We start from the raw sequence: 15,702 nt of genomic DNA, 5'->3' as shown, positions 1-15,702 counted from the left end.
GTGGGTGAAATAAAGAGAAAATAAGGGAGGGAATGAACCTGGGGGAGACAAAAACACAGACGAGACAGACAGAGAAGAGAGAGAGGAGGAAGAACTGTAGACTGTGTTGTTACTAACCCTCAGAGAGACAAGAGGGAACAAGAAAAAGAGACAGACAGAGAAAGAGAGAGAGAGAGAGAGAGAGAGAGAGAGAGAGAGAGAGAGATGGTAGAACAATAGGCTGCACGTCCATTCCCCACGAGCATGTACTGTAAAGGCAGGCGATGTGATTATCCACACTCGAGCAGCTTCACTCACTAAGACACTCTTGAGCTTCAAACTACCGGTACATAATGTTCTCCTAATGGACTCCACTAACACTAACATCACTATCTGCATTAATGGACTCTTGCTAACACTAACAAAACCATCAACCGCTGTGGACCCAGGCTTACACTTGAATATTTATATATATATCGGCATCGGGAAAAAAAGAGCATCCTACGAGTCTCCAAGACAAGCTAAACTTCACCACTCAGAATGAATGAGGAGCGGGTCGGTTGATGTTAAATTACTGGAGTTGTACCTTTACACACAATATTTTTTTCCATAAGAAACTCCCCCATTAGGTATTCAAAGAAGTATATATATACCATAAGTGTATGAAAAGTTAATAAAGTAGTCATAACACACTCATAGACTATATTTGTCCACAATTACTAGTACTCTCATGAAGCATCCATAAGTAGAGTATAAACAGAATATATGAACTATTACATAATGTGAATGACAGACATTACAGATCACCAGAGCAAATCCTCACAGTGTGTTAAAACGGTTTATAAACTCATGAAAACATGTTGAGTTCAAAGGTTTATTCTCAACCATGGAAATAGTCGGATATAATAAATATGATGAATAACTACATTACAAAATTCATATAAAACATTTATTATATGATTTTAACTGCGTTATATATAAATGTGTGAATCATTCATTATCTGTTTACAGAAAAGGATGCTTCACAGGTGCAGTTATAGTTGATGAAAATTAAACACTTAAAAATTCCCTTATATCTATTTACAAATAGATGATATTGTGTTTTAAACAATTTATTAACGCTTTATATTTTATAAATATTAAATAAAGGCCATTAGAATTAAGCATTATGAATTTATGTAATTTTCTTCAAAGCAATTAAAAGTTGCGCTTGACAGCTAGATGGAAACATGGCTTCTGTGTGTGTTGACACTGACCTCGTAGCACACTTAGTCTGGTGGAGGCAGTGATCTCTCCTGCGGAGTTGGAGGCGTGACATTCGTAAATGGCCTCGTCTCTGGGGGTCCTCAGTGGCTGGATCCTCAGGACCGAGCCAGACCCATCATCAAACTCTATTACCTGTTAGTGGTAAAAAAAAATTAATAAATAAAGATATTAAAGCGGCTAAAATTTGTATTTTTAAAATAACATTGGACAAATGATGCGTGAAGTGAAAGGGATTGTGGTGGTTTGATTGTTGAGCCTCAGCAAAAAGTTGGTGGAGACCAAAGCAGAGCTAAAAGGAGAGTTAAAGTTGCATTTGCTAAAGATGCTGGATTTGTAAATAAAAAAACTGTGTGTTAAAAATAATGTCAGTGCTGTTTTTACAGCTTCTTTTCCGCGACCCCCACAAAATGCGATATTGCAAGTCTTAAGAAACCTCCTCTCGATTCATCAGGCTGTAAAATATTGAACCGTGGTACAGATATACTGTACTAGCTGCAGCCTTGTTTAAATGATGAGCTGAAGTACTGGGCCCTTACTTGTGTTGTTGTTTGGTTTTAATTTTACCTTCAACATTGTTTGCACCTCAGTGACAAACAGTGATTTTCAGAGACAAAATTTTTTGAAGGTCTTTTCCGAGTTTTTAATTTACTGAGAAGAAGCTGAGGGGTAGGGCCTGGGAAAAATGAGAGCATTAGTCAGGTTTAATCCATAGCCACTAGGCATGCCCGGAGCCACAGTCTAGGATCAATCAATGGACATATTAAAATAAATTTCAGGTGGCACCAGACAAGCATTCCATCGATTAGTATAGTTAGAGTACAATTGTACTTGATCATGTCTCATATTCTTTTCATATTTTGGATATGTAATAACTTTAAATCTTTCAGAACTACTGGATTGTACATTATAAATGCTCTTGCGTAAGTTTAATACATGCATGTAGTAGATCTGGATTCTGAATTCTGAGAAGGTTTCCACTGACTGAAATCCAATAAAAAGAAATCCCACAACAACTTCTGATGGACAGGACAGCAGAGAGAAATATACAGTTGGTCGTCAGAGCGTATACAGGGTAGATTAAAAATAAAATATCTCCCCGAGTGATATAATCACAAACAGGGAGACACCAAGATGAACTTAAACCTGGGAGGTAACTTGGCTTATTAAAGTGGAAAAGCACCCTGAGCTCAGGGTGACACTGACTGGCTAGGAGAGAGGCTGGTTCAACATCTCCATCTAAGAGTGACAAGTAAGGTGGGGAAATAAATCAAAGGTTAGAGCCTTTGGGAAACTAATAAAGCTGATCATATAAGAATCTCATATATTGTAGCCCAAGGCATCATCTGACATATGAAAGGGTTGGAGTAGACAGCATTTCACACAGTTGTATAACCTTTGGAGAACAAATGAAGAAAAGCAGGTAAACTGATCAAATCTTTAACAACACAATTTTAGTTTTAAATGCAAAATGGTGGTAGATGGTGTTCATGTAATCCCAGAAAAGGGCTGTTGCTATTGTACCCAAAACAAAACACAAACCTCATTATTGGCTTAAATGTCAACTTTCATTGCGGTAATGACAGTAGCAACAATACACTCGTCTCACAGCAAGACACTCTGGTTTGTCATCAAAGGAAGAGCCCAGGTGTAACTAACAACATTAATGATGGCCCTGCTTCATTTAGGAAATTCCATGAGTCTGCATGCACATTACCAGAGCTCTGGAACTGGCTACCCTGACTGTAAGGGAGCCATTAACTCTTCAATTAAGAGTTATTTTGATTATTAATAAATCTGCTAAATATTTTCTTCATAAACGGATTGTTTGGTCTATAAAATGTCCAAAAACTGTGAAACAATACCCTCACAAACCAGGGTGATATCTTCAAAAGTCCTATTTTGTCCAACCAAACATTCCATAACCCATAGATATTCAGTTCACTATCACGTAAAACAAAGAAGCAGCAGATCCACACAAATTTAAGAAGTAGTACTAGGTAATACTTAGCACTTTTGCTTGAGGAATTGCTTTTACTTTTTGCCATCTTATGAGTTAGATGAGAAGTAGCACAGTATGCGTACATCAACCCTTCTGTCAAATATGAAGCTACAGCCAACAGCAGGTGACTGAAAACATGTAAGCAGCTGGTCTGGCTCTGCCCAGAGGTAAAAAAAAGAAAAAAAAAAGAAAAAGAAAAGCCTACTTGCATCTCTAAAGCTCACAAATATCTTGTTTAGCTGGCTCCACCTTCATATTTAATCAACAGTTTTGAGACTGGTATCAATCTTCTCTACTAACTCTCAGTTGATCGGCTAATTGATTAATCTACCAATTATTTCAGCTCAAGTCAGCTTCAGGTCAAAATGTCTGCTGTGAGAAAGGCTCACAAATAAAATAGGAAAAACAATGACAAGAACTGACAGCAATAGCAGCAGTTAATGCTGCTGTGACACCGCTGCTTTCCACGAACCTCTATCGTTCCCATTTCAGTTTCAGTTCACTTTCTGGGTTGAGCAGAAATCAGCGCTGGTACAAGGTTATGAGTTCCTTAATCAATTTCTCAGCAGCATACCTCAAATCTCTGGTTGCTGACTTTTTTGCCTTTTTTGTTCCAGACAATCTTGGGCTGAGGATCCCCCGTGGCCTGGCACACAAAGGAAGCCACTCCGCCCTGGACTCCTGTTTGATCTTCTGGGGTTCGTGTGAATCTGGGGGGTGCTGTAATAAGAGATGCAATTGAAAAGTTAGGTGAAGCTCAAACCATTATCGCTGTGTGTGTATGTGTGTGTGCGTGTGTGGGTGTGTGTGACTATATGTGTGTGCGTGTGTGCGTGTATGTACCCGTGAAAAGCGTAAGAGATGAAGTTTTGATGGATGGGTTACACAATGCTCTATAGGACAACACATCACCATCAGTACTATATTAATGATTCTTCACACATACTGTACATGTACACATTCTGTGATGGATTATTGTGTTTTTCTACTGTAAATGCATTTAAGCCCCAGAATACCACTTAATATACTATTATAATCTGGCATTCACACATCTGCAACACTTAGACCACTGCTGTACTAAAAAAAGAGTGTGGGAAAGGGGAATGCCAGATGTGTGCATGTGTGTGTGTGCATGTGTGTGTGCGCGCGTGCGTGTATTAAAATAGATCAGAACATTGTTGAATGGCGTGGCAGGTTTTGTGTGTTTGTGTGTTACAGCGTGAGCCCATTCTTGGAGTATGCGTGCACCTGTATATCAGTCTTTTAGTGCAGTTGTGCATGTGGGTGGCTTTATGTCTGTGTGTGCGTCTTTTTTTCTGTACACGTGTGTGCACGTTCCACCATGTTTTTCCCTCTGTCCCTGTACCACCAAAGAAGCTTAATATTTCTGTGCCATAAAGGATTTATGAAGACTTACTCCTGACATGACCACTAAAACCCCTCGCTCCGGGGACGCCAACAATATCATAACCACAGCCTCCGCTGGATTGTGACATCACGACATCAAAAAGATTCGGCACGTCAGTCATGGCACGTCACCGCCAGCTCGCCTAATGGCATTCCAGCCAAACCAGAAAATCCCTACTTAAGGGCTTACCGCCAACCGCCCTGACAAAGGGAGAGAAATTGCTTTTTGCTGTTTAAAAGGAGGGAGGGAGAGAGGGAGAGAAGCTAAGCTTTTCAGAAAAGGAGAGAAAAAGAGAGAGAGTGTGCTGAAAGAGTGGGGACAGCAGAACAGAAGCGCGGGTGAGATAAAGAGAATGAGTGAGAGAGACAGATGGAGAGCAGAATGGGTAAGGAAGAGAAAAAGCACGAACAACGGAAGTGAAGGGAGAGAGGAAGATGAGCATGAGAGGTGGATTGGAGAGAGAGGGGGAGACAGAGAGAGAACGAGCCAGATGTACTGGCAAACATGGTCAGAGAGCCCCAAGCTGCCCAATCACCTCTACACCTCGCTGGCCCACGGCCAAATCCACCTCAATGACTGAATACAACAGAGGGTGTGTGTGTGAGAGACAGATAGAGAGAGAGTGTGTGCATATATGTCTGCTTACTTTTCATCCTCGCATATCCCAGTTTACCTACGTATACACAAACCATGCACATGTATGTGTATGGGAGAATGTGTGAGTACGTTAGTGCTGAAACGATGTGTCGGTCAAATGAAAAAGTCAACCGACGAATTGTGATAATTGATTGATCGTTTTCGTTCTCTGCTTTTGCATCGTTGTTTGAAGACACCACATTTGATTAATGGATTCATAAGTAATGAATGGTAGTTGTCAGATTCGTAAGTAATAAAAACCATCAGCTTTAACCCTAACATGTTTATTACTGTATGCACGCAGTTTGTACATGCATGCCATTATACTGTACATGTGCGTGGTGCCTGAGTGAGTGAGCAAATGTGCGTGTGCCCATCTGAGAGCGAGACGGACGAAGAGAACAAGAGAAAGAGAGAGTGAGAGAGGGAAACAGGAAGAATGAGGAGTGGGAGAATCGCTCTCTTAATCCTCTTGCTAATCTCTCCCCCACAAAACAAATGAAAAGTGTAAAGCCAGCAGAACCATACTAAAAGGCACGGTGGATCTTTCAATTGCTTTTTTATCTTTCCCCCTTTCTCTTTATCTCTCTAGCCCCAATCCCCCTCTTCATATATCTGCTGTTTAATTGTCTTAGGCTCTTGCTTTCTCAGATTTTGCCCCTTTATCTCTGTGCCCCACTCCTAATTCTTTGCCACTGAATCAACCCCCCACCCCCCTTCCCATCTCTTCACAGCTGCTGCTCTCCTTGCTCCTTCTTTCATCCTCCTTCTTGTTACTCTTTCTCCATCTCCTCCCTCCATCTCTGGGGTGTTACATAAGTCTTCCTGTCACACTGACTGACTTAATGAGAGGGGTGTGTGTGTGTGTGTGTGTGTGTGTGTGTGTGTGCGCGCGCAACCGTATGCTCCGCACTTCTCCCAACTCACTCTCGCGATTCCTCTTCTCTCTTATTTCTCTCCTCCCCTCTCTTTATGGCTCTCATCCTCTTTCTCTTTTCCCCTCTGCCCCCCCTCCCCAAAAAAAGAAAATCATCCTCCCTGTGCTCCTTCTTCTATCCTTGTTCTTCTTCTTTACTCCCTCTCTGTGTCCTAACTGTTCTGTCTTTTGCCAAGATCATCAGGGTCTTTTGATCGTGCTGCTTGGTAGGATTAAGCATTGACATTTGGGTTGGTGTGGGGGTGGAGAGTGGAGGTGGTGGTGGTGGTGGTGGTGGTGTTGGTGGTGGGTGGTGGGGGTAAAGCTCAAAAAGGCACTTCGATATTTGGAGTTGTTTAAGGGGAAGAAATGGGGATGTCTGCAGATTCATCATTTCATGGATATAAAATCAAAAACGATGATGGACTTGGAAAAAAACTTGGAAAGAACTTGGTCCGGTTCAGGGGCAAAGGCTTAGGTGCTCGTGCATGTCGCCAAGCACTCCTGACAGCCCTCCTCTTCTTCTTTAATATGACCCAAGATGGAAGTGCGGGGAAACCACTAACTGGGTCCACAGAGAGGGATTTAGATGGAATTAGACGGTGGCAATCTTTCCCCTCTTGGTGTGTGTGTGTGTGTGTGTGTGTGTGTGTTTGTGTGTGTGTGTGTGTGTGTGTGTTTGTGTGGGGTGGACTGAGATTGGCCTACATAAAGGTCGCCATACAGTGGGATCTGATCTACACAACAGATGGCAGGGATTATAAAGTCAGCTCCCCTCTCCGGACCACTTTCGAGTCACAGCTGAAGACGTGTGATAAACTTTGAAAGATCATCTTCATGTCTTTTTGGTACTTAAAATCAAAAGTATAGAGGAAATAGCACAGAACGATGGAGCCCTAAAATAAAAATTTGAGTGATCATACCTGTATCACAAACATGTCATCTGATAATCAGGTAAAAACTGGACTGAAAGCACACTGCTGTGCTTCTCCCCCAACCACTGCACTGTGTTTTGTTGCCGAAACACACAACACCATTTTTGGTTAAACTCTCCTTACATGAACCTGCAAACTGTAATGGGGTGATGGAGGTTCAGTGGAGTAGCGCTTTGAAAAGACAAATAGCAAGACTAAATGAAGCTAATGGCACTGTGTAAGAGACTACAGGGACATACTGTAGCTGGCAGATGCTGTCTTAACCTAGAGGGACACAGCGAGAGAGAGATTGTGTTTGTAAGAACAGATGCTAGCACAAACCCTCAGGGAGTATGATTTACGAATATACTCTATTAAGATTGGGAAATAGTATATATCTAAGAATGGAGAGTACATATTTGGGAGGGGAAAACAGATGGAACTCACCGGGAAAGATGTAAGTCTCAGGTTGTAAAAGGAGAACTTTAAAGGTGTGATAAATTAGGGGCTTTCATGCTTTTTATGGCACTGAGAAATTTATGAACACACGTATGAGTGAAATGTGTGTTTTATCTTTGGGGTCCCACATTTGATGATAATGTAGACTTAGAAATCTGGATAATTTTTCATGATTAAATGAATCTAATATAATGAGCTAATAAGAATGTTTCTGTAAAAATAATAATTAACCTAGACGTTTGTGTAATTTATTTTGGCTGCAACTGTGCTCGGTGATCTGAACTCTTTCCTATGAATCTTCTTCTAAATCTCTGCAAGATGTTGCCATTTGTGCACCCTCGGGCCTCATCTGGTGTCCCCTCAATTACCTAGCTGGTCTGATGCATAATAAAGCATGAAGAAGACCTATCCAAACAAATCAAATCAGCAAAAAGCAAAGGAATCCACAGAATGAAATGGACCTACTCTGCTTGATTCTGCAGGTAACAAAGTAACAAACTGTGAAGCAGATGCTGGGTCACCAAAGAAGGATGAAATCATCAAATGAGAAAGCTGAGCTTTCATTCGGAAAAGACAATAGTTTTGGCTAAGAGGAGCAGATGGGGAAGCCCAGACATTAACGGTAGCTAATCCTGCGTGTGTGTGTGTGTGTGTGTGTGTGTGTGAGTGTGTATGTTTGAGCTGAACGCTTGGCCGTTTCTGCTCGCAGGTTAAATAGTGGATGATCCCTCCGAGGAGGAAGGGGATAAATGGTTATTGAACTTCCTGATCAGATCGATATCAGGCGCATCCCCCTTGGACAAGTTCATAATGATCCTGAGTTTGTGTGGACAAGTGTTTGTGTGCAGGAATAGCTTTTGTGAGTACTAGAGTCTGTGCGTTGGAAGTTTTGATCACATCTGTGCCTGCGCCTCATATTTTCCTGTGTGTGTGTGTTCATGTCGATAGTTGGGCATGTAATGAGCAATTTACGGTCCTTGCCAGGGACAGATCCAGCTGCATAGTGTTGAATGTAGTAGTGGGTGGTTAGCTGATGACTCCCCAAATGAGAACTGAGTCAGGCTTGTTAGACAAGTTGAGGAACGAGGCCAATATCAGGGCCTGAGCCAGGGCCATGATAGTCAGCCTCAAGAGTGGGTGGGCAGCTGGCCAGAGCCATAACTTAAAACACATTAACATCAAACCGACACATTAAGAGCAAATTATCAGCTGCTCGCTTTCGTCCTGGAAATGAAATTGGATTACTGGGGCCAATAAACACAGAGAGACAGCTATCATCCTTCTGCAGCACACACAAGTGTTAATTGGAAAACATTTGGCAAAATGGGCTACTTCAACATAGAAAATTAAATTATACACAATTAAGTGCCGTAACCTTTGATGAAACTTCACATTAAAGATAAGATGTTACTCAAGTTTCACAAAGTTTAAGTGTCCATCCATTTGAGGGTCCTCTATAACAAATCTGCGGCATTAGATTATTTCCAACTATTTTTCTTCCCATATTAAATTGCATGATTGAGACTTGCATGTAGCACATCCTTGTGGCATATACTGTAGATCTGCAGTCATCAAGTATCACTCTAAAAATATCTTTTTTACACTGATGCAATAGCATAAGATAAAATACACTTTTACTGCTGATGCCAATGCATGTCCAATTAGCATGCCACTTACCCACCATTCCTCCCCCAGGGTCTGACTAGTGGCGAGTTAATCAGGGTTAATTTGTTAGAAACACAAGGGGAGGATTTAATCAAATAGGGTCTTCTTTTATACACAGGTCATTACAAACACATGGGCTACCCACTGGGTACACAACTTTACTGGGTCAGAGCTGGCTTCCCATAAATATGAACAGAGGGTTTTCTCAGTGCTGGTTGCAGTGCATTACTCACAGACCAGTGGTCAGCTACGCTAGAGCTAAGCTAACGCTATCCAGTCCTCTTCGCAGACGGGTGCAACTGCTAAGCTAATGCTAAGCTAACGCTAGTCAGAACCTGTTACTCATGGATGGGTGCACAGCTATGCTAGCTGCTAATAGCCTCTCAGCTGTGGGTCAGTGATGCAGCACGCTGAGAAGCTTCGGCAGCAGAACGGCTTCATTTTCTTTCTCATCAACATGGAAAGTCCTTCTCTCAGCCCGATCCGTCTCGCTCACGGGCTGACGTTAATAGATTATGATGGAGAACTTATTGAGGGACCAAAGGGTCACTGTGCTACAAACTGAGTATGAGACTACTGACGCAAAGGTGCATTTTATGCCCTCTAACCACAATATTAACAGCCGACTACTCCTAATGTCAGTACACCAGCAGTAAACGTTTAAAATAATAACATAACCGTGATTGGCATTTTAATTTTGTGCATATATGACTTCTGAAAATGTTTGTGATGTGACCCATTTCTGTCGCCTTCCACGGAAAGATATTTGCACTGGAGTTGATGGAAAGAGGTCGTCAAGCATTTAAATTAGGTATTTCATTCTTAAGGTTTAATGTCATATTCTTGATGAGCATGAGCTGGCACATCATCACTAGAGCTGAATTTCAATACAATACAATAAATTATTCCATAAAATATACCATGAATTATTAGATAATGACTGAAATTAGTTAAGTTCATAAGTGCCTTTTTAATTAAAAATAAGGAAATTAAAGGACAATTTCAGCGTGATTAGAGTGATTCTCATTTCTTGTATTCCTTACTCGACATCACTGTAGATTTTTCTGCAGTGTCAAAACAGATTTTTTCCCCCTCCGATTTTAAATAAGCGCTGTCTAAGCGTGTTAACCCTCCCAATGTCTTAAGGGTAAAAAATGACCCATTTATTAGTTTAACAGCAGAGAGAACTTGCTAAATTCATTTTTCTTCAGCATGGAATTTGATGATGTTTCCTGGCCTGACCCTAGACTTAAGAAAAGTGAACCTCCCATATATTTTTTGAGCTGTACACCACCAGGGTACAGATATTGTCAGGTCTCCTCCTGCAATTCTAACGCTCAAACGTAAAATCTTATTTATTTAATCCTTACAAAAACCACATGTCAGGAGGAATTGACAGAAAAAAAGATAATGCTGAAATTTATCTCGAAAGAGTTGACCAGCATGTTGACCAGTGTAGCACTGGAGGGCTTTTGGTCATTTGATCATCACTTGCAGTCCACAGGAGAAATTACTCAGTGCCTCGATCATCAACTGCCAAGAGCAAATGTTGACATTTTGACATTTCATACTGTGGTTATGGGCAGTAATGTCAACAGGAATCTTGCCTTTTCTTTGCTCTTTCAATGAGTCAGGCAATACCAATCAATCACAGAAAAGAAACACAATCCATCTAAGAAAAAAACTGCTTGATTCTGTTTCACACCCTTAACTAATCCCCAGGGCAAGGACCTTTAACCTTTGAGACCCTTCATCTCATTCCAGTGAATCCTGAAAGAGCTTCATCCGTCAGCTACAAGGAGCCATGAAGCTCACATGAAGCTAGATACTTATCACGATCTAATCGCTTGTCTACCCTAAGCGCTACACATGTTTGCATATATATACATATAAAACAGACAAGTACAAACATACTAACAAAGACATATATATATTTACACACACACACACACACACACACACACACACACACACATATATATACACACACATATATATATATATATATATATGCATGTTCCACTGAACACAAATCCTTACTCACATGCCTGATCTCACAAATCTTTGATAACGGCATTACATGTATTGCAGGTTGTTTGCCTTCTTATGTTCTTAGCTTCACCCAATGAAACAAAAGTATGGCATCTTTTCATAGGAATTGAATTGCATCAAATCTAAAACCAAAGCTATACTTTGTGTAAAGCTTTGTATGCAGATTTAGGGCCTATTGAATTGCACACTGATCATTGCAGTTAGAACTAAATATACTAGAACCTGAGCTGAAGGCATATAATGTTCAAAAAATTGTGTTTTGGAAATGATAATTTAGCGGGCACAATATGAAAAGTAAAATGCAATGTGTTGCGGAAGAAGACATTGCTTTTTTCTAGCACCTCAGACCCTTGAACTTAGCACCTGAGGGAAAGCTAAATGAAATACTTGATGGTAACCAGAGAGGGCTCCTGTCTAAGCTGTTGACGTCCGGTGCGGCCCGTCCCAAAGTAAGCAAAAGTAGCGGTGCTGTCATTGTGGTAGATTGACCCAACCACCTTTCAGATTCCAGTCAGCCTGAAGGATGTTGTCGAACGTTGACAGGTCCATCAGTCACCACAGCAGCAAGTTCTGTGTTTCCAATGTGCACAGGCCTTATATGTCATATATGAAAAGGTCACATTTTCAGTAATTGAGAAAAACTGTTTTTAGTTTTTATTGATGCCTCGGTTTTTTTTTTTTTACACCAAGCTTTGTGGAAAAAAAAGTAAATTGGAAATGCACAGCTTTTAAAACACATAAATGATGTGATACAAGCTGAGGGTAAAGAGTTTCACATTACCAAGAGCCACCCTAGGCAGAATCCTAAACCACTCTTGCTTGGTTTGAAAATACACAGCCTGCTTACTAAAGTGCTGGGTTGCAACTCAGCAATGCCTCCTCGACTGTAGCCTGTGAAGAAGCAGACGTTTTGTTGAGTTCTGTTACACACACAAGGAGTTGTATTTCAGCTGGAATTTTTATTGTTACATTCAAGCTGCCAGGGGAAGGACGACAGCTTGTTGGTTTTGGGGCAAACGAGGGTCAGCAGAAAAAACCCTGTTGTTGCATTGTTTCCCATCGCCCTGAATGACACGCGGAGAGATGCAGCTTCTCGCACAGGGCATCTCACTGCGTACATGGAGCAGTGGCCTAGTTTGCGACAGGATCAGGGCATTACTCTTAATCCACCAGATAGATGTCATATGCACGCACGCGCACACAAGCTCACTGAGAAACAAAAAAATGGTGGCGAGAGACAGGGGGAGAGAAAAAGAGAGTAAAAGAGGGAATTTGAAAAAAACACGCACACACACATTCACACACGGAAAGCTCAGTGGACTGCTTGTATTGTTACACCAGTGGCTGTGTGCAGAATGCACATATGGCGCTGTGTCATGCAAGGTTTCCGACTATGCACATGGGATACTGTTCCATCTGATTACATCTTAATACCCTCAGTCCAATAGTGTGTATATGGGTGGAACTTGTGTAAAAAGTGTGTGTGCTGATGGTGTTTCCAAAGTTTAATGAAAATGATACCACTGCGCTGACATAGAGGAGTAAACTAAAATGTAACCTCTATTTTGTGACACACTATTATGCTTAAAATGTATTCCATTCATTTCCCATTAAGAAAACTGAAAGCAATTTTTCAGAGTGCATTTAACATTTCACCACACGCAGACACGTGATGAGCAGCAAAGACGTCAGTATCCCAGCAGCCTCTGTTTGAATTCTCAACATTCAAATCTCTGAGTCCCCACTGTTGATATTAAAAGAGGCATTGCACGTCATACACAATGAGATAAAAAGAGAAAAGAACAGCCTTTCCTCCCTTTCCCCCCCTCAAGCCCTCTGTCCCTCCTTTCTCACCAGATTATATGGATGTGCCGAGAAGAGGCAGAGAGCGGGCAAGAAAAGAGCAATGGAGAAAGTCACGGCCAATGAGACGAGGGCAGGGGAAAAAAGAAAAATATAGACAGAGGAGACAAACTACGAATCTTTTCCACCCTCGTTATATTTGTGCTGCTCCCCCAGCCCTCACAGAGGAAGTCTGGGAGCATCATCGTTTTGATGGATGACTGGGCCTTCACTGGCCGACCCTGGGACTTACACAGGGGACAAGAGGGCAGGAGGCTGAAAGGAATACAAGAGTGGTTTGTGGATGTGTGTGCTTTTACTGGGCTCTGTGTGACTGTGGACTTTTAAAACATTGCTGGGTGGGAATGGCTCCCTCAAGCCTATACTTGTGTGTTCATACGCTTGTGTGCGTGTGCGTGTGTGTGTGTGTGTTACAGAGTGGAGATGATATATGTTCAGCATCACACAACCATTAGCTTGGAGCGACACTGCATTTTCTTTCCAACAAACACACCACACTGTGTGTGCTGCAGGGTTTATCTGCTCATTGTTCTTTTTTTTCTTTTCTTTTTTATAACACATTAACACATATGGGAGAAGCATTTTTAAAACAAATGTAAATGAAAATTCTACTAGATACCATTATCACCATTATCCCAGATGTTTAACAGTCTGCATGGTGAGCTCATCTGACTTCATTCTCCATTCCTCATCTCTCTCCTCTATTATTCCCTTTCTGTCTATCCCATCTTTTAGCTCTCACACACTCTCCCTCTGTGTTCATATCTTGTATCCTTAGACTCAACCCAAAACACTATTGTGAGATTCAAATCTTCACTGCTGATGGTCAACCTGACAAATTGACTGCATGGGAAGTCATACAGGTAGACACTAATACTAGGTATGTTTGCAAACACTCTAGCAACCCAGTAATGGTTTATTCTGACTCATTCATATGTTTGCATGTGTAAACATCATATACTGGTTTCAGACACCTGGATAAACTGAATATGGTAGCTGAGGAAGCACAAAAGAATATTTAGCATGTAAACTATTTACTCAAGTTCCTGATCATCGTCTTCAGCTTGACTCAAATTGTCGTTAGCCAGAAAAATAAAAATGTCTACTAAACAATATAGCAATGATTTATATGCTGAAAAAAATGAAAGTCTGGCACTTGTTAAATATAGGATGAACTGACTATTGCCTGTCACTGCTGAGTCCCATTAAAATGGGTGATAAGATGGAGAAACCAAATTTAGCCAGACACCTAAGCGAGTTAAGTCAGTCGTTACAGAAAAAGAGTGTCTCATATGCTGAGCAGTCAAAGAGATACTTGACAGAAACAGATGATCAAAAAACTGGATAACGTCAGAATCAGATAGGGATGTGTGGCTGAGTGAGAGTATTTGCATGTTTTTATTAATTTTGTCTTAATAGAAGATATTTTCATTGTTTTATCTGTGGTTGTTGTTTAATAAAGTCATTTATAAGTTTTATTCATACACACGTAAACATCAAATCCCCAATATGATTAAAACTAGGGTTGAAATAACTAGTCACTTGATTGATTAATCAATCAACAGAAAATAATTCTGCAATAATTTTGCTAAACAATTAATCATTGAAGTTTTTTCTTCATGTGTAAATGCAAGATATTCAAATCCTACTCACTGAGAAATACATTGGACTAGTCACAATCAGAGATTTCACACGGACGCACGCACGCACACACACACACGCACGCACACACACAGTATGAACACAATCACACAAGCAGTAGGGAAATTATCTGATTTGCCATATGTGGTCTGTCTATCCATGCCAAGTAATACTGGGATGGACAAAAACAGCTGGCCTTGTATCAAACCTGCTACCCTACACACACACGCGCGCGCACACACACACACACACACACACACACACACACACACACACACACACACGTACTGTAGGGATGTGATATCAGAAGTGGAGTGTAAAAGAAAATCAGGTCATTCCTACCCTGTATGTGTCTACGTACAAACAGTATTTGTGTTCAAAAGTTACGTAGTGTATAATTTAACACTTTCTTTTGATGCATATACATGTCTGTGTATGGGTGTGTGTGTGTGTGTGTGTGTGTGTGTTTGTGTGTGTGTGTGTGTGTGTCTGTGTGCGTAAATTATTTTGGTCGGAGTGTGAAAAGACTCACAGTCAGCGTCAGCGAGGAAGAGGAAGCTGAGGAGGAGCAGGCCTGGACTGGCAGAGTGCATCATGGGATATTTCGACACATGCATGCTGTATCCGCCGTGAGCTCACTGCCTCACTGTACAACAGGACGATAGAAACAGGCCCTCACAACCTGGAGAAAGAAAGAAGAGAAGGGGAAAAGAAAAATGTAGTCATTAGCATCCTTCCAAAGTCCAAATTAAGAGAGTTTCAGATATTATATAGTCTGTGCGCACACTCACACACTCACACACACACACACACACACACACACACACACACACACACACACACTTGAAGTGTGTGAGTTCCCTCTAGGCCTCTAACACTCCGGTTATGCAGCTGCCTCTCCTCT

At 41.2% G+C, this 15,702-nt stretch overlaps 1 protein-coding gene across 1 annotated transcript in view; it reads right to left on the bottom strand.

The window, feature by feature from the left end:
* Positions 1-15,415, bottom strand: part of LOC111231502 (receptor-type tyrosine-protein phosphatase delta-like) — a 61,711-nt gene extending 46,296 nt beyond the window's left edge. Inside the window, exons 1-3 of the mRNA XM_022758607.1 lie at positions 15,331-15,415; positions 3,819-3,964; positions 1,236-1,377 (exon numbers count right to left, since the gene is read on the bottom strand). Coding sequence (XP_022614328.1) covers positions 1,236-1,377; positions 3,819-3,964; positions 15,331-15,415 — 373 coding nt within the window. The remainder of the gene's footprint in view (positions 1-1,235; positions 1,378-3,818; positions 3,965-15,330) is intronic.
* Between the last annotated feature and the right edge of the window lie 287 nt (positions 15,416-15,702).

Source organism: Seriola dumerili, unplaced genomic scaffold (assembly GCF_002260705.1).
Source record: "Seriola dumerili isolate Sdu_G_001 unplaced genomic scaffold, Sdu_1.0 BDQW01000302.1, whole genome shotgun sequence".
Lineage (NCBI taxonomy): Eukaryota > Metazoa > Chordata > Actinopteri > Carangiformes > Carangidae > Seriola > Seriola dumerili.
This window is presented reverse-complemented; position numbering and strand designations above follow the sequence as displayed.